A 21,063-nucleotide genomic window follows, 5' to 3' on the forward strand; every position below is an offset into this window, starting at 1 on the left:
GGAGTCGCCATCCCTGGAGATGTTTAAGACAAGACTGGACGTGGCATGGTCTAGTTGACATGGCAGTGTTAGGGCAAAGGTTGGACTCAGTGATCCCAGAGGTCTCTTCCAACCAAATCAATTCTGTGATTCTGTGATTCAGTTATGACAATATTAATGAGCTGAAATGAATTGTTACACGGGAGAAGTTTCACAGTGCTGTTTCTGTTTCCATATACAAGGCACATGTGACATTTCACCTGAATAAGTTCTTTGCAGAACTGGATTCTGAGAGATTAAGATAATTTTTTCCAAACTATTCATGGTTGGTCTTACTCTTCCTTCCTTGAAGTCATGCTAATACTTTAAAGTAGCACTTTTGAGAACCCCAATCTAAGTACCTAAACAATTTTTTTATAGTCCTATATATGCATGTGTACACATACATACACATCGGTGTAAGTATACATAGAGATGACTAAAAATAAGTACTAATTGTTATATATAGTCACAAGCAAAACAAAAATACAATAGAAAGGCAAAAAGCCAGTACTTGATCTATTTGATCCTGCTGCCCTCTGTAGACAGTTTCAGGGTCTGATGGAGGCCGTAGGTGGAATTCAGAATCACAAAAATTTCCATCGCCATCCACATTGTGCAAGCTTTCCCAGACAACCTTCTCTTCTGTCAGAAAGCCCTGGTCTGTCACCAGCAGGTAAAGCTGACCCTATGCAGAAGAATAAAGAAAACCTGTAAAACTAAAAAAAATTTTTTTGCAATTCAATATAATTAGCAGAAATGATCAGCTAATACAACTGTTGCATTCCAGTAAAACATTCATTTAGATTTTTTAGCAAGTTTAAAATTTAAATGAATCGGTATACAGCATTAAAACAACAGATACTAGTATTCATTGCTAAATTAACAGTCACACTTAATTTCTGTATTCCATCTTTTAATTTTTTTATTAATGAAAGTTCATATCGACTAAAAATGAATATAAACCAAATATATATAAAACATAAATATACACCTTGATAACTCCTTGGAAACACAGCTAAGAAGTATAGCTCAAGACTGGCAATATAAATTTTAAATCCCAGGACAAATCACATTAAACTCCAAAGGCAAGATCTGGAGACAAAGGTGATCTTTCCAAATGATCCAAGAGGAATTACCTCAAAACAACCACATCTCAGACTTCATGTTTTATAATGCGTTTTGATAGAATGTGAGGTTTGTTTCAATTGAAAAAAATAAATTTAAGATTCTTGCTATCACTTGTCACCAATAACTGCTTTTGTTGGATTTCAGCCTTCTTACAGTTTCACAAGGCCAAATTTCTTGATTTCAAACTCTGAAATTATAAAATGGGCTGGTCTGGGAGCAAAACAAACAATACTAACAAATCCAGAAGCCAAGGTACAGGAAAGATGAAATGCAAGCTTAGGTTGGAGGAATGGGAGAGGAGCTGAAATTAAAGGGAAATTATAAAAGCTGGCCTCAAGTAAAAGGAGATGGTGCTGCATGTTTGAGGGACAGCAAAGCAGCACAAAAATCCATGTTTAAATTTCAATTTAAATTAGATTTTAATCTTATCCTACCCTTTTTATAATGTTTTTAGAATTATACTCCAAAGCAAGAATGTCATTACTGATCATACAGCAAATTAAGACTGAAGCTTCCATCAGTATTACTGAATGTACCAGATCAAGATATTCAACGCAAAATTTGTTGCAGTGTTTTAGCTGTAAAAATCAAAGCAGTTTATTGTGACATCCACAGAAATCTGCTATTTGTATTACAGCATCACACGAAGGGTACTCAAAGATCACTGTGCTGAAGATGTACCAAAACAGAAGAGGCAGTTCCTGTTCTACTGATTTCATAGGCTGAACAGGCAAAAAATAAAAACATTGCCCCTATTCAAGTACAGAACTAGCTCACTGATTTCTCTCAAGTCATTAAAAGACCACCTATAAGAGATGCTGAAATTAAAATCAGATCTCTTCAATCCTACTAAGCTTACAGCCATCCCTTCTGTGGCTGGTAGATCATACAACATCGCAAAAATATTATTTGAAGATTCACATGCAGCTATTGTTCTAATATTACCCAATACTGCAAGATGTGCTTATACAAGAGGCCAAACAGAACAGATATAAAGTAGTATCTTTTGTGGGTTTTTTGTCCAAGCTTTGGAATGGCAGTTACCCCTGCACAGGTGAGTTTACAGACATAAATACAATTGTCAGCAACAAGTCTGATCACATAAACATGATCTAAGGAACCATCTTTCCCTCAGAAACCTGCCTAAAAACTGAATGCTACTTCTGATGCTTAAAAATCACCCAAAGAAAACAAAAGAAAATAATTTCACATTTTAATTTGAACAGAATACCTGTTTCACAATACCTTATCTATAAAAAGTCTTTTAAAAAGTTAAAAAAATAATCACAGAATCTGTAAGGTAAGTATATTTGAACCTTTTAAATTTTATTTTGACCAGTACCTTGATTCAAACAAAAATTAAAAAGAGGGCGTGTCAAATTTTCCTCTATTATGCCATACATTACTTTTTAAACAGCTCATAAACAGTGTAGCTTAATAATACTGAAATAGAAAAATGTTAATGCTTTCATAATCTCCCAAGCTGAACTTGTCACACACAAATATTAAAGTATATCATTAGCTTTATGGAATTAGAATCTAGTATCTCTCTCTCAAAGATATTTTAAAGCTAACACTTCTTTGAAATAGAGAATTCTTTCAATCTTAAATAAAATTCATATTCTTACTTTCTGTTTTTAAGCCTTCCTCAGTTGAGCTATTTGAACACTGATTTTTAAAATGTCATCTCAGAGTAAATAAAACATTTTAACACAGCTGCCTGATGAAAGGCAATAAACTGCATTACATATCACCACATTACCTAAACAATACCATTCCAATTCCAATACCAATTGCATAGTTTAAAAACGTGCTCCTTCACTTTAACAAAACCTAGCAAACCAACACACAGGCTCCCTGGTACTTGTGAAGAGATAGAGTTCCTTTTCACTTTCTTGGAATGAAAGAACAATGGGAAAGTACAGATCAGAGATTCAAAGTCATCTTTCTCTGTTTGTTTGTGGGTTTTTTGTTTGTTTTTTAATGAAGTTCTCTGATGCCTACTTCTTATTAGTATAATTTAATAGCATTTCTCAAAAAAAACAGATTCCCAAGGACCCTCATAATATTGCTAATATTCATGTAAGTTTGGTAATAATTGGACGACTTTTGGTTTCATATACAAAATAAGAGTCAGCACTTTTTGTACTAGGTGTAGTGTAGCTACTCATCTCTACAGCTATCAATCTTCCTAGAACTTCAATGATTTTGTTCCTTCTACTTGCAACAAGCAAATAGAGACCACATCTATGGACTGGTTTTATAGGCACTGTTTTAATGCCATGCATGTTCTCTTCCCAATTCTAAAGGCTCACAGGCCAACTTCACTGGCACACCCAAATTCCACTGAGGGGATTTTGTGATATGAGATAATATTTTTTTCGTATGACCTTCATGCTGCCTCTAAATTTGAGCTGCACTAAGTAACAACATGCCTGGTGCCAGGAACCAGCTGCCATTCTCCAGCATTTACCAGATCATGAGATCAGTCTAGCTGCTAAGAGATAATGGTATACAACAAATATAACACTGGGGTTTATGACTTGATGTGTCCAGTAGTTTTACACCACGTTTGTAGACTACCAAAGTTTCTGCACTTCAGCTCCACTCAGTGCAACACCAAAGGAGGAAAAGGTAAACAGGGTGTACAGTGACAGAATCAGTAAGAATTAGCAAGTGTAGAAACACTTACTTAACACTGAACTAAAAACAAAAAAAAAAAGCAGCAAGAAGGAGGCTTTAAAAAAGGCAAAAACCAGAATGCGTTTTCTACGTAACAGATCATGGTCTTGATTCTGCATTTGCTTTCTAGTCAGGGTTAAAGTTAAAACAGGATGATCAGCACACTAAGGTCATGCAATTAAGTTAATGAATGTACATAAACATGCTTTTCAAGTATACCTTGCCAAGAACAGTATCATACTTTACAAAATAAATGTGTTTCTACCTTCATAAAATCGTAACTGGCCATTTCTAAAGTATTACCAGCTTATCTTTTAGGTTTATTTTTAAATGTGGGGGGTTTTAATAAATACACAGTCTCATGGGTTAACACTGCTCCCCAAAATACTAGCACATAATACACAGCTATAATATCTGCTAACAACTTGTTGTCAATAGGGAATAAAACAATAAAAGAAAGTCTCAAGTGCAAAACTGTTAAGGTAAATTGTGCCTACAATAAAGTTATGAATAATTATTTATCCTAAGAATCAATACCTAGACACTGTAGACCGATGCCCAGATTTTATAGTTTCACATATAAAAAGCTTGAAATAAAGCTAAGGATAAAAGCAAGATTATTCTCCTGAAGAATGATCTCAGTCTTCTCATTTGCACAAAAAAAAAAAAATCTCTGTGAAATGCAAGCAGATGTAGGCTGCAGGTGATGTTACTGGTTACAAGATCTCCATTCCTGGGTTAACTTCATAACCAGATTAAGTAATTAAAATTAATGCTTTTAAACTACTTGTTCTGATGCCAATTACCAAGTTTCCTTTTCAGTTTTCTAAACTGTTGGAAAGTCAAACACCTGTCCAATAGCTTCATACAGTAAAGACAAACATTTTAAGCCTTATCCTTTAAAATCTATATAAATGTTCTCTTGGACTTCTGGATCAGACCCCTTGGTTTTTATGAAGGTGTTTTATGTTGATATGAACGAGTGCTGTTATTTTGAGATTAGTCTAATTTATCTGAATGTTTTAACTGTTAGAGAAAATTAAGAAATTTTTTTAAAAAATATACACCATTTGATTCAATGGAGTAACACTCAGAATAAAAACTGTACACTTCCTAAGAAATGGAAAAATATTTAAACATGTTTTTAAGAAGTTATATACATTGCCTCTACTATGTCAAACTCAAACATCATCTTCAACGCCCAAGGAAAAAGCACAATTATTGCTATGAAAAGTCTGTGTGAGTTCTGAAACAGAAACCCAACATTTATAAACTAGAAAACGTAATTGTAACACACAATTCAAAATCCAAACAGGTGTCTTGTTACTTTTCAGTAAAGAAAATAGGTTGTATTACAGTCACGTCAGTGGGAAAAACATTCCAACTGAACTAAGATATTCTTACCAAACTGATCCCCTCTTTACAGTCCTGTTTTTCCTTGATCTAGGGAATTATCATTTGATGTATTTATTATCTGTGTAATGAAAAGCAAAGGCAAAAAAAAAATCACATCTTTAACTGCTGAAAATAATTACTGTATAATCACATGAGCCAAGACTATTAATATGCAATTAAAGGGACAGGAAGTAGAATAAATGACTGCTTGGGCAAATGGACAAATAGTAGTGAAAGAGATTAAGAATCTGATAACTGAACTTCCATTATTAACTAACACTCACCATACTTTGACAAATGTCTAATATATTACAGAATTGTCATATTTGCTTTTCTTTTATAGGTGATAATGAATTTTTTAAAAATATGTTACTTTTTCTATAAACAGAAACATGATCCTAATACTCAAACTTTTTGCAAATCAGAAGTAACAACATATTGTATTATGTGAATTTCATTCAATTTTCAGAAGAGGAATAGTAAAATATCCATTTTTCAAGACTATATTGAATAATAGAAACTTAGTAAACAAATTATACTTGAACTGATGGTCTACTCTGAAATGCAATCTGTGAATCTTCACAATTACATTGTGACATCAACTCAGCAGCTTTAAAAAAAAACAACAAAACAACACTGAAGTCTTCAGAGGAAGATTACTTCAAAACTTTTCATAGTAATTTCTGAAAAAAACTCACTGCAACCATTCTTCTACTATTGTCACTTTGCTCGTCAACTTCCACAATTTTAAAGTGAATGCAGTATCTAAAAATGGAGAAACTATTATTGAATAAGCCCTTTCCATTTAACTCTTACTCCTAGAGTCAGGAATTTGGAAGATACATAAAAATGGCACAATAGTTATATGCCTGAAGATTAACCTTTTAGAAGTGTCCATATATTAAACTGAACTGGAATATTTCAAAACAGTAATAAATGTTTTCAGACACAGTGACAGAACTAAAACCAGTTTTCCCCCTTTGGCTTTTTCTCTTGTTCATAAGTCAAATGCTCTTTTTTAAAGAGTAAGTATTTTAAAAAGTGTTCTAATACAACTTCTCACCTATTATTCATAGAATCATAGACTGCCCTGAGTTGGAAGGGACGCACTAGGATCATCAAGTCCAACTCCTGTCTCTGCGCAGGAAAACTGCAAAATTCACACCATGGGTCTGAGGGCATTGTCCAAATGCTTCTTGAATACTGTCAGGTTTGCTGCCATAACCACTTCCCTGGGGAGCCTATTCCAGTGCTCGATACCACCCTCTGAATGAAAAACCTTTACGTAATATCCAACCTAAACCTCCCCTGGCACATCTTCATGCCATTGCCCCAGGCCCTATCATTGGTCACCACAGAGAAGAGATCAGCGCCTGCCCCTTCGCTTCCCCTCGTGAGGAAGCTGTAGACTGCAATAAGGTCTTCCCTCAGTCTCCTCTTCTCCAGGCTGAATAAACCAAGGGACTTCAGCTGCTCCTTATACAGCTTCCCCTCTAAAGCCTTCACCAACTTTGTGGCCCTCCTTTGGATGCCTTCTATTAGCTTTGGCACTCAAAACTGCACACAGTGCTTGAGGTGAGGCCACACCAATGCAGAGCAGAGGGGGACAATCACCTCCCTCGACTGGCTGACTGTGCTGTGCTTGATGCACCTCAGGGTACGGTTGGCCCTTCTGGCTGCCAGGGCACACTGCTGACTCATGTTCAACTTGCCGCCGACCAGAACTTCCAGGTCCCTCTCCAGCCTCTCATTCCTCAGTTTGTATGTGTATCCAGGGTTGCCACATCCCAGGTGGAGAATCCAGCAATTGCCCTTGTTAAATTTCATACGGCTGGTGATTGCTCAGCTCTCGAATTCGTCTAGATCTCTCTGCAGGGCCTCTTGCCTTTGAGGGTGTCAACAGTTCCTCCCAACTTTGTATTATCAGCAAGCTTACTTAATGTGCTTTCAAGTCCTACATCCAAGTCATTTATGAAAACATTAAAGAGCACTGGCCCTAAGATGGACCCCTGTGGAACCCCACTGGTGACTGGTCGCCAGCCCAATGTGACCTCATTTACTATAACCCCTTGAGCCCAACCTGTCAGTCAATTGCTCACCCATTGCATTACGTGTTTATCCAGCTGTATGTTGGACATTTTGTCCAGGAGGATACAGTGAGACATAGTATTGAAAGCTTTACTGAAATCTAAAAAAAAATAAATTACATCAACTGGCTTCCCTTGGTCAGTTAGGTGGGTAACTGTGTTGTATAAAGAGATTAAGTTTGTTAAACAGGACTTTCCCCTCATGAACCCATGCTGGTTGGGACTTTGTCCAACTCAAATATCTTCATGCCCATAACTACTATAGAAATGCCTTTTAAGTATCTGCTACCAGAGACTATTAATAAGCTTTTGCCTACAGTATATAACAGCACTGATACCTCCCCTAGGCTACAACAGGTATTAATAATGTTGCTGTACATTCATAACCATTCTATTTCTGATCTTGCAAGGAGCACTTAAGAGTAAAAAAAAAATGCCTATTTTATTATTGTTAATTTAGTAACAATTAAAAAATAATATTAAAAAGCAAGCCATATTTGTGAGGAGTCACTCCAGTTCTCTTCCTTACAAATTCCTTTACTATTCATGCAAAAAATAAAAATATCTTGGAGTCAATAGAGACACTGCACACAAAGGAAATATGAGTAGATTAACCAGCCTAACAATCATACTAGCTGGGCACTAGTATGCCCAATGTTTCCAAGGAGTTCTTGCCACTATGCAACACCTTGTGACATCAGCCTATGAAAAAATTTTCAAAGACAAGACACAGGAATTCAGAATACTGTGCTGTTTAGTTGCACTTTCACATAACTCTTAATTTCAGCAAAACAGCTCTCTAAAATAAGCAATCCAAAAGCAAGGTAAAGATCCTTTGATCTGACAGTGAAAAGCCACTCTAAACTCTCTGTAATTGGGTAAAGTGTTGTCAGTGTTAGTAAATCTTCTATTTTTAAATTGATACTATGTGTCAAATAACAAATACTGGAAACTCTTTGTAATAAAGACTTAAAAACCAGAAAGTTCAAATTATATGCACAAAGGATGTCACCAGTCTCCACCTCTCCCATTTCTGCTCTAAAATATCCATAAGATTATCTGTTATTAAGGAATGACAGGTGAATACATATATAATATATTTAAAACCAGAAAATATCTATTATCTCTAAAACAACCTCACCAGATGGGATGTAGAAAGAACTCTAATGCAACTTTAAAAAATAAATCTGTTCAATCTGCTATTAATTTTGTTCTTTGAATTATTTTGAAGTCACCACGTATTTCTTTTCCTTAAATTACTCACACTTGCTCCTCATTTCTAAAGCAGAGTCTAGAAAAAATAAGCATATAAGAGAACTTGGAACAGGTTTCTGCATTCCCTTTGAAAAAGCTTAGCGATCCGGGTTTTTTTTTCTTTCCTCCACTAAGTGCAGTTAAGATCAACCTACACTCTACTTTCACTGCCACCCACATACATACTGCCACCCACATACATACTGCCACCCAAGTCCTTTCACTAATATATTGGCTTCAAAAAACCCCACTGAACTTAAGAAATATCCCCAGCATACAGGTCACTGTATCAGCTGTACATTAAAGCTTCCAAATAAAAGTTTAAGTATTGGCTTCATTAGAATAATACTTAACAGCCTCATATATCTAAGGGATTTTTCATTATAAATTCATGCTATTTATTCAAAGCGTAAATGTTTCTAAAAAATAGACAATTTTCATTACACATACATAACTTATTATACGTATAATTCCCTTTTTTTTAACTTCATAATTGCTTTGTTTGTATGTTTCCATATATTGGTTTGGAGAGGGAAGAGGGAAAGGCAATACTAGAGAAATACAAATAACTTGTATAGTTCTTGCCCTAAAATTTCTACACCTTTATTTTCTCAGGCATATGTTGTCTTCAGTTTTCCTAACTGATGGACTTTTCTCCATAGACCAGCTACTGCTGATTACCACTCGAACTGTGAAGTGAAAGAAACTCCATTAAAAATCTGCAGAGCGAGCATTAAATCTAGTAAAAGGAAAGAGTAAAGCAGTTGGAAAACCTCAACTTGGTAACAACAATGCATTTGGCACTCATATGAGTATCCTGGAGGTCCAAAGATTTTTGGATAGCTAAAAGCCCAAGTCAAGTCTATTTCTGATTTCCTTGATATGAAATACCTAGTTATACAGTTATTGCAAATAGCTAGGTAGGATAGAAACAGACAGAAAGAGTACTGCTGACTTTTAAAAATAAATTAATAAAGAATTTCTGTCTTTTAATAAAAGAGTTTCTTGATACCTCAAACTCTGTAATGTATCACTGACCAGAAATTCAAGGCAAAATGAACAACGTTGTTTAAAAGTGACAACCTCAGGAACTAAAAGCCTGTAGATAACATGGACATTGAACACAAGTTGCAAGCGAGGTCAGAGTAATGACTATGAAACACAAGAATAATGGCCCATATTCCAAAACTTCGCATTACAGAAGTCTAAGATTTCTCAAGAGGGACAAAATTAATACCACAGTGACTTAGAAGCAGTAAAGCTTAATTACACAACTAATACTATTCTTAAAATATTTTAACTCAGTGTTTCTTAGGACTTAGATTTAGTTCTTACAGTTAAAATTCAGACACAGATTTTTTTACTCACTGTCTTAACCTGTTCTCTATTATTAATATTGGTTAAGGATACTTAACTCATTGAAGTGTTGCATTTTATTTCTTAAAGGAAAAAGGATCTCAACTGAAGTATATGTTTACAAGTATGAAGTTGATAAAGCACTGACAAACACACACCAGGTTTTAGCCTTTAATCTAAATACTGAGCTGCAGAAGATGACAAAGTCTACATTCTACAGACTAAATTCTGTATTTATAATTCACAAGGTCAAAGTGATACTTATTTACTGTATTTAAAATACAAAATATTTTTTGTATTAAAAGTTTTAATAATAGCACAAAAACGAATGTTTTCCAGGAGGATGCAAGTATTTTATCTGGAATATCCTTTAAACTAAATAAAAAAAGATTTCCTGCATCTCTAGGTACCATTTGTACCCAGAAAGTACATCTGTACTTCTACTTAGTATTCTCTTTTTAAAACCAAATTGTTGTGAGGTTGGGGGTTCCCTCCCCCATAATGAAAGCAACCATAAAACAATGTACAGGCTTACATGACAAACTACTACCAACTATTGCAAGATCTAAATTTAGAAAAATGGAGAGAAGCAAAACCATACCTCTTAAAATAGACCTAAATGAGCTCCAAAAGGAAATATAAAAGTTATAGGTTTTGACTATAAACAGATATATTCCATAGCTTTTTTTTTTTAAAAAAGAGGAAGGGAGGAGAAAGATCCTTTTACCTGTCCTACTCCTTTAAGAAAATACATTGTACATAGATTTAAAACAAATCTTGGATATGCTCTAAGAAGCTATTAGAAAATCAAATATGTTACTTGTTTGTAGAGTCAATCATTATTTATCAGGACTATTCAGAGCTTTTGCTCAGCTTACAAGTAGTTACTCAAAATGCCAAAGATAAGCATTGACAATCAAGATTAACAGAGGGAGAAAAAAGGACTAGTACTGCCAAGTGGAAAAGTTAGTGTCATTTACATGAGGTATATCACATTACTATGTAACAGATGGTGAAAACAGTGGTTTTTTGTGTTACACACTCCTTTCTTGCATTTATTCATAAATGCAAATGTACATGAAATTATAATCTTATTAAATAACAGATAACCAAAATATTATTTCAAGAGTTCTATACAAAGGTAAAATTTCATACTGATCTTTGAAAGAAATGTCTAACTCTAAGGATGATTTGACATTGCAAGTCAATGAAAGTTTACTTCAAAACAGTCACATTTATCACTGAAGAGATGGGAATGATTAAATCTTCAGAGACAATTTGACCCTGTCCCTTTCTACCCAAATCAGATATATAAAAATACCCTATCATCTTTGTAAATACAAAGTTTTGTTAGAACGAAGATGCTCCATAAATGATTGTAAACTTGACAAGCCAGATTCTCCATTCCATGTAGGAAGGAGTCCCAGAAGCATTAACCAAGTTGTCACTTGCTTTTCATATCCTGGAATACTCCTTTCGGAATTCTAACCATTCTGCATCCCCAGTTTCAGATTCAAAAAAATAATCTCTTCCCTAACAAAGGGAATCAATACTGTAGCTTATCTCAACTTCTCCAAATGTTCCGTATTTTGAACACCATGATGGAGCTACTCATCTACTAGCCCAAATGTAAAGCAAAGTTTTATATCCTCAGAAACACAAAATTAAATATGTTCATTAACTTTATTATTGCCAATCAGAAACTGCAAGTAAATTTAAGCCATGTAAGAAACATACGTCATTATACATAACCACAAAGGGAGTTAACATAGGGAACAAACTGAACATAAAGGGAAGAGCTACAAGAAGATTTAAAGTGATAATGGATTCTGATATCTAAAACACTGTAATCAATATTTCACAAGTAACCTTTGCTACATTCACCACAAGCCATACTTACATATAACAACAAACTGGAAATTATTTCTATTTCAAGACAGGAGAAAAACAAGATTTGCTTTGAAATGAGAATGCAAACCACAACAGTAAAGACAAAAATGTTGAATATACCTTGTATTTGGTCATGGTGCTAAAATGGTTGTTCCTGAAGAACACACAAAGCTCTCCCTCCTGGACAGCTGAAGTCAACTCACACAGTCCATGGTATGTCAACTGCGTAGCTGTGTTATTTAGAAATTGCTCAGCTACAAATCCTACAAAAGCAATATATACTGTTACATGTGTCTATTACATACTTCCTAACATATAAAACCTGTTTACAATGGTAATATTTTTCCTACCTCTTCCTTACCAAGATGCCCCACAAATTGGGGCACAAACGTATTGCCACAAATCTAAGGGAACACATTCAGAGAGGGGAAAATCAGGTGAAAGTTCTAAAACCTCAGCATTGTAGATAACCTTCATGTTCAGAAATGCTATATCCACTTCTAATATTACTGATTTTTATCTTGTCATGATGTAGTATATAATTAATATTCTAATTATAGGAGATAATATATAGCTAAGTTGAAAACTAAATGCCGCCCATAATACCTTTTCATAAAAAGAAGTTTTTTTCAGCTTTTAAAAAAGAATATTTAATAGATCAAGAGAATGAGGCTGATCCTTGGTTTGGAAATTGCATCAGAGAGGTTTAGAAGACAAACAGAGTGCTGTCTGCCTCCACAGGGAAAGTAGTTCAGCAGACAGAATGCAGCTCTTCACACTTGTACCTCTATGTCCCAAGACCCATATACAAAATATGTAACTAAGATTTGATAGCATAGATACTTTGATAAAGCAGAGAAAAAAAAGGCACCCACCTTCACTAACCAGTTCACTGTTGTCTGACTGTTTACAAGAAATTATCTTCTCCACTAGCTGATTGTAACTGCAGTTACCAACTGCTTTTACTATGTCAGCAACCTGGAGCAGGAAGGAACAGCATACAAAACAGAGAACTTACCTTTGTGAAGAACGGAACATAACTGTAAGCCTATCGCAATTATTCATAAGAAAATAAGAAGAGTTTCAATGAAGACAGTATCCCTGTAAAAATGCTAGGCCAAAAAGTTTTAGCCTGGACTGTTACATATTTTTCTGTCTCAGATCCCCTTTTAAATCCTTAAGTTAACACTTAACAGCAAAAGCTGTTGTTAAAGCAGATGGAGAAGAGAATGCGCATCAGTTGGCATACATGGGAAGTCCAAGGGGATAAGAGAATAGCAACACTCATGAACAAGGCATGAAAAGGAAAAGAAACCTGAGGCAGATATTCTAGTCAAACTCAACAGTTTCCCCCTAAGTAAACAGTACCATTTTACTGTTTATTAAATAATATCATTAAAAATAAATTATATGGTTGTTAAAGATGCAGTTCTCTCTAATTGGTTCCAACATCCTCAGTTCTCAAAAGCAATAACTAGTAAATCAGAATTAAAGATAGGATGAAAGAAGAAAGTAACCTTGCATTCCCTTCCAAGTGTTCTCTAACGAGCTTTCAAAAACAATGACTGGGACCCGATATCTGGCAACTTCCTACCTCCCTTAGAGCAACAATTCTCATTTACACAGTCATTAGTTCAGCATAAAAGGTTTTGAAAGTTAGTTTGACTATAGACCTAGTATATGCAAAGTTACCACACTAAAACACACGTACAGTCTGTATTCACTCCTCCCTAAGAAAATCCAGTTTTTCTGAGTAGATTTAAAAAAATCCACTACCATAATCATTATTATTGACTCCAGTTAAAATTCTGAAACATCTCCCCTCCCCCCAATAAAATTCAGAATAACTTATATTCTGTTTGAATTATTGAAAAAAAATAAGTTACCTGAGGGTCCACTAACCATCCATGGTACAAGGGGATATCAAGAAGATCAAACACTATGCATTCAGGTGTGTATTCAAATACTCGTACACCTGTAAACTTCACATTGACATCCAGACCCGTCTGTAACTTATGTAGAATCGCCATTGCATCACTCATATTCTGACAGCAGAAAGAAAAAAAAAAAAAAAAACAACCACCAAACACAGATGACCAAATAGAACTTTGTGCACTTCATGTTTACTCTTGTAACCCTTCCTCATTTAGTACTCATCAATTCAACATTTTGAAAAAAAAAAATTACAAAAGGGGAAATTAGCTAAACAACTGTTTCAAGTGCATATTCACATTATTCATTCTCATTGTCTCAAAAGAGATCTGCAAAATAAGAACTCTCCCTCCAATCAGCTATATTTGACTGTGTCCTTTTCTACACTCATAAGCTGCTTTTAGGCAGCTCCTATTTCTTTTAGCTCTATTTCCCATAGCCACAAGCCAGATGTTTGCAAGAAGATTTGGATTATAAGGGAATCTCTAAGGGACTCCCTTGAGGTTTCTTCTCACCCTTTAAGTCCTGCCTTACGAGTCAGGCTGAAGTACTTGCCACCACATAGTGAATGAACAAAACAAACAGATCTACACAGATCTACTTGCCAACTCTTAATTTGGGGGTTCAGTACTTAATGTGGTGAACAACAGTGAAAAATTTAATCATTTTCATCTCACAAAAAAAGTTTTGCTATCTTATTTTGGGCATACCTTTAAATGGCCTGCAGATTCTACTGTGGGAATAAGTCATGAAAGTAGCACTTACTATAGTAAGTGGAATTATCAAGTTATGAAGACTCAATCACACAAAGCAAAGATGAACCAAAGAAAAAGTACTCTGTAAGACAGTTATCTTGAACCAACAGACAAGTAATTTTCCTGACATGCAGGAAAAAGAATTTTCCAGCAAGTGAGAGGAGTCCACAAAGAGTATCATCAGAAAGTATTTGCAGTGTTTGCAAAAGATTCAGGGAAACTGAGGCGCTTTTTTTGTTTGTTGGGTTTTTTTGTGTGTGTGTGTGTTTGGATGGTTTTGGTTTTGTTTTGTTTGCTTTGGGTTTTTTTGGCTTAGTTTTGCAATATTCCGTTGCTTAAGAGGAATTCAGGATTGCAACAATGGGGGAAAAAAGCATGACAAAAACCAGAAATACACATTGGAAAGGAGATGGAGACAGAAAAGATTCACAGACTGATTGTTAGAGACAGTTGCCTCTGTGTTGTCTTCTTCTAACGATAAGCCAGTTAATAGCAAGAACCACAATTAAGGGAATCAATAAGGGAAGACAAAAAACAGAGAGTAAGGATGACTGACTATAAAGGATGAATAATGAGAAAACTATTAAAGAGCTAGGTAGGTTAACAAGGCATAAGTAGGGTTTATAGTGATGAGTTATTTTATCAAATTAAAAGTAACTTGATGAAATACAGGAAAATTACAAATAACTGGATCCATTAAACAATAACATAACCAATACATTAACTTGAACATTCACTTCTGCAGCACGAGTGCACACATTAACAGATAGAGCAGAATGCAAAAGTGAGCCTGTATATTAGAACATAAGGCAGACCTCAGTATTTTTAAGAAGTCAGACTAAAAAACCAGTCTGTGCATCTTATGACTTGGTATTGTAAAGAGTGTACTGATTTAAATATACAACACTCACTAAGTAAACTTGCTAAGTGAAGTAGTTACATCATTCAATATTTCATGATCCAATTCTAAGCACAGTTTTGCATCTATTGGAAAGATGAACGTTACCCAGATCTTGGATGACCTTTTAGACATCTCTCAGCATGCAACAGAATTCTAAACCAAAACTTCTATGTAAAAATTGTGTAAGCAGACACATATGTAAAATAGTCTCGCCTATAGATCTCTGCACAACACTTTACACGGGCAACAGCACGGTTTCGTTAAGGCACACTGCAAAAATTTTGTGTTCACCAACCTCAGCATTTTAGCCAAAGGAATTAAGCTACTCCTCATCCTGGCATGAAAGTTTAAATGTACTTTTTTTCTTAATAAAACGACAGTAGAACAATAAACTTGTTCCTACTTTGAGTAACTTCAGTTTAGATGCAATTTCTGAAAACTCCTAAAGTATATTTATAAACTTGTTACTAACCACATGTAAACCTGGAAAGCCCTCAGAAGACTTGAAGCTTGATAAAGCATAGCTACAAAACACTGTAACAATCATTATCCTGTATCTGCACTTGAGAGTGGTTGCTATGAATAAGAGTTTTACTGCTTGTAGCCCTTTAACTGCACTGTTGTATAAAGTTTCTATTACCAGGAAGGTAACAGTTCCCACTACTTTATTACATGTTGCTTCCTCCTTTTGATGATCTTGCTATGTCACAAGATCTAGAATTTAGCAAGATTTGTAAGTAATTCTCAAGATCTGGCTCAGACTTTAAAAATTTTTTAAAAAAATTTTTATCATTATAATAGCAAACCAAACCACCTTACTTAAGTCCATTTTATTACTAGGGACCAGATATCAAGTATAAACACATATCAGAGGTGTTTTGGAAGAAAATAATGCTATACTCTTACTCTGCTAAATGAATAGGAAGAAAGTCTATAGCAATTCAGCCATCCACAAATTCAGATCATACATCTACAGACATTACTTGCATTTATTTTGTAATGTTTCCCTTGTAAACAGAGCATGAATACATCAAACTGTCCAGAAAACTGCAGAAGTTTCTCACTACAATTTGAACAGTATCATTTCTATTTTAACTATTTCTGCACTTTCAAAGTGACAAGCTTCTAAAAAAAAAAATCAATGCAAATAAGCGAGCATACAAATACACAAAACAGTTAAGCTTGGAAGGGACCTCTGGAAGCCATCTGGTCCCTCCCCTTCTCAAGCAGGGCCACCTAGAGCCAGTTGCCCATGACCACGTCCAGACAGCTTTTGAATATCTCCAAGGATGGAAACTCCACAACCTCCCTGGGCAACCTGTTCTTAAGTTTGTACATTAGAACTTGTGCTTTTTTTTAAAAAATCCAACTTTCATTCAAATACTTAATTAAATCCCTCAAGTATGGTAAAAAAGAAAGTCACAGCTGAAATGAATACCTTGTCATGATGTTAATACTAAAATCAAGCATTACAAATCCAGCTGTCCAAAAAATTTATTTGAATTTCTTGTATAAGAAGAAAATGCATTGTTTTAGGCAAAGAACATTAACTGCGTGACAAGATAAACACAAAATTATGATTAACACCAAGACTTAGTTCCAATGCTTCTGAAATGTAATAATTTTGTAAGACTCAGTTGCCTAATCAGTTTCTTTTTCCCTCTCAGGTGATATCACTTACGCATCTACAAGTACATTTAGAACATTCCTAGAATAGAAGGTTTCTTTTAAATTGTATGGTTTAAATATTTCAGGAAAATGTTTGTGACATTTATGTAGTAAACCCATATATTCGAGCACAAGACTTTAACCAGGTATACAGTTTTCATCACCCTCCTGTAGGCTGATTATAGCTATCATCTTCTACAGCACAGAATTATGTGGAAAAAAAGTATAGCTAATTTTGTTATTGCAAAATAATTATATTAATTTGATACAAGTAATATTTTGGATTATTATTAAAAGAATCGACACACAATCTTCATTCTAATTTCTACTATCCCAAGATACTCGACTTGGTTTTCAACACTGAATGAGAGTGTTGAAAAGAAGACCTAATAATAAATAGAACTAGCTTGAAAGCTAACACCTATAAGAAATCCAAATCACTTTTCCATGAGTAATCAAAAAACCAGCTGTGACCACAGAAAGAGCTTGAAAAATTTGCTCCAAGATAATATATACTACATCAATATTTTTTTAAAACTAATAGCATTATCTTTAACATATAAAGATTTCTGTGGTGACAGAAATAGTGGTCAGTGCAAATAATATTGCCTTTCATAATATGGAATCAGTCTCTTTGTCCATCACGACTTAAGAACATAGATCTCTTTCTTGCTCAGTTTACATCCTCAGAGAAAGTCTTGCAGGCATCACAGAACAGAGCACACTGAACGATGCATAATAGAAGAATTCAAAAAGCAACCACTCTGTTATATACTTCCATCTGTACTTCCGTGTTATAATTCCTCAATACAACCAAAATTATTTCATTACACTCATCGTAGGCAAAAAAAATTAATAATTTCTTGTGTTAATAGATACTGAGTTTTTCTTCACTAATAGGAAGTATTTATAAGTAATACTCTATATCAAGCCTAGGGAAAAAAGCAAAAAGTAACTACAACCAATGGTTTGCATGCTTCTGGTTTTTAACAAGATGATAAACCTTAGGTAAGAAAAAATTTCTAGGTCCTTCAGATATAAGCAATTGTATTTTAGGAGCAGCTCCTTACCTGCTCATAATTTAGACGCTGAATTTCAGATATCTCTTTAGGTTTTGCATCAAGAATATAGTCTCCTAAAAAGAGCAAAAATAAAATTGAGTTTATTCCACACTCAAAACGTCAACATTTCTATGAATAATTCTAACTAAAGCTGAGTGATCATAAATACCACCATTGAAGTTTTCCATCAAATTAATGAGATCGCATTGATTTATAACCTGAATTATAACTATGAAGTAAAACATGAGTATAAAACCATAGTAAGATAATATTAAGAAATAAAATTCAAATGGACAACAATGTTAATAAAGTAGCATTTCATAATCTCCTGGAGTATTATACTAATCTCTTAATTATTCAGATATTTACCTCCCTCTGGGCCTGAACTTAAAAATATAAAAAGATCAAACTGTTCACAGTAAGATATGTAATTGCATAACACAATTCAAAAAGACAGTTATCCTGACTGATACCATGAATATTCTGGCATATGTTTCCATACACCAGTAATTCTGAAAGACTTATATTCCATCTGTGTTTACAACACAAAGGTAATTAAGCAGTTAATCAATACACTGAGGTTCAAGATTTCTAACGTTTTTAATGACTAGTATCCATAAACTGCACAAATTTTTCAGATTTTATTTCAATGCTTTCCACATTTACTCCCTTGCTCCATTCCTAAAAAATGTTTCTACTCAAGAAAAATATCATAACAAGTTTCCTAATTTATAATCTTTTAAGTTAAGATTGTTCAAAGTGGTTGAAGGGCTTTTTTTTTTTTTTTTTTAAACTGTAGAACCACCATTTAGCAACTGCTAATCCTGTGGAGTGAACAGGAACCTAAATTATTTGAGCAGATACTTTTGTTATTCAATTTAATAAGATAATTCCAGAAGCTAATATACACTTTCAAGAAAGAATATACACATTTAGCCAACAGGGATCATGCAGTGACTTCAGACAGTGTTATTCTATCAATATAATTAGAAGAAATGTTTAGACACAGGCAGCAACATTGAAGATTTTTTTTTTAAATTACATAATTAACTTTTTTCTTCCACTGAAAGATTTAGTGATGCTTTTGAAAAGAACAAGCTACATTCTTTACAAGTAAAAACAAAGAAAGAAAACACAGTAATTTTTTTTCTCCTGCTTAAGAAAAATCAAACCTAGTCTGTCAAGCTCAAACATTTTATATTTGTTAGGCTACAAAGGGAAAGAACTGTGGTAAATACAAGCTTAAGTACTATCAGAACTGCACTTTTAACACCTGGATCATTCCAGGCTACTGAAGTTACAGACTTGTCAGATGGAAATACCTGCAGTTTTGCTGGATACTGAATCTGGTAAGAAAGTAGTGCCTGCAAACAAGACCCCAATCACTGTGATGACTAAATTAATTTATCCTGTTATTTTAATTGGGTCAGACTACCAAGGGTTAGAGTTACTGCAGACAATTAAAGGCACAGTTGACTTACCACATTCTGTCAACTATAACAAAATAACATCGTAGGAGACATGAATAAGTTTAAATCTACCAACGTGTTGGTGTACTAAGCCATACCAACTGCATCACTAGACTAACCACTTACAAAAGCAGTACAGAAAACTTCGAAAAGCTATTAAGGAAAAGCATGAGTAACTGAATACCATAAGTAGTTTCCTTGAAGCATGCGTTCAAGTAAAGCTGAATAAAACAGTAAATAAATAAAACAGTCGTCCTATATTACTACTCACTAATAAGCATAATATATAATTGAAAACCATTTATCATAATTACTAACCTAAGTATTCCATCAGCTGTTCAGCTGTTATGATTTCCATCATTGGTGGCAGCTTAATCTGCGGAAGTAAAAGTATACTCTCTTTAAAATGTCAAAACACTACAATTTAGAAAGTATCAATAAGGCATTTCTAGACAGAAGTCTTCTGATCACCTTTGCCTCACCGATTTATAAGAGCATTACTGTATTGGGACCAAGAACCTTCCCAGGACCTTTACTAAATAACAGCTACAAGAAGAGATTTTTTAAAAAGGGATTTTGGTTTTTAGAGAAGCCACATGCACACAGTACTTTCTCTCACTTGCAGCTCTCTACATAGTGCTCCCCACTCCCACCAGAAACATTTCACCAGCATCCCCCTCAACTTCACAGGAGGTCAGACCACTTGCTGCACTAGCTCAGCTGCAAGCATCCAGGATGAACAGACTGGGAACCGTAGCCACACTTAGTTAAGAAAACTTCCCCTTATTCAGAAAAGTCCTTGACTCCCTGCCTTCATTATAACTCTTAACTGAGTCTTAACTCAAAAAGCTCCTGTGTACAGGCAGGAGGATGTAGAGAATCTGGTGGTGGCAGCTGCTGGGAGAAGGAAGCCAAGACTCCTGCAGGTAGGAGGAAAGGACTGCCCAGCCTCTCATCCCACGCTCACATTTCAAGGGTTTGGTTTAACTCCATATAGAGGAGACCAGACACACGAACTCGGTGGTGAAGCTTCCATTCCCCTCTCCCCTGACCTATTCCTGTCATCATCACCTGCTAAAACCAACCACGGCAGCAGCCAGAGCCAAAAGCTTCTTACATATTCATCTGCTGCATCCAGCATCCTGGGTAAATGTTTTGGTTGTGCGCTTCCATTTACTTATCTCCCTGCAACAAGGGCCACAGCACAAACATACAAAGGCATGCTTCTGGCAATCTAAAGGAATACCATAGGAGTATACTGTCTTTAACCATAGTGTGCTCAATTTTTCTCTGCATAAATATGAATTTTATTTTTCTAGGGTTTGGGGGTTTTTTTGTGTGTTGGTTTTTAAACTTTCTCTTCAGTTTTTAATCTTCTCATCCTCTCTCTCTTCAACACCTTACCACTGAAAGTCTGTTATCTATTTTATTAGGAACTTTTAAATCAAGTTCCTCAATACTGAT

At 34.8% G+C, this 21,063-nt stretch overlaps 1 protein-coding gene across 1 annotated transcript; it reads right to left on the reverse strand.

Moving 5' to 3' along the window:
* Positions 1 to 532: 532 nt before the first annotated feature.
* Positions 533 to 20,724, reverse strand: LOC104155853 (protein FAM63B; the record flags this gene model as incomplete). The annotated part of the gene is made up of 7 exons (XM_009697710.1): positions 20,717 to 20,724; positions 19,918 to 19,994; positions 18,140 to 18,204; positions 13,700 to 13,858; positions 12,689 to 12,791; positions 11,934 to 12,076; positions 533 to 706 (listed from the first exon to the last, which is right to left on the reverse strand). Coding segments are annotated over exons 1-7 (729 nt in total), but the record flags the coding sequence as incomplete, so codon positions are not given.
* Positions 20,725 to 21,063: the final 339 nt, after the last annotated feature.

This window comes from Cariama cristata, unplaced genomic scaffold (assembly GCF_000690535.1).
Source record: "Cariama cristata isolate BGI_N322 unplaced genomic scaffold, ASM69053v1 scaffold4813, whole genome shotgun sequence".
NCBI classification, from domain to species: Eukaryota; Metazoa; Chordata; class Aves; order Cariamiformes; family Cariamidae; genus Cariama; species Cariama cristata.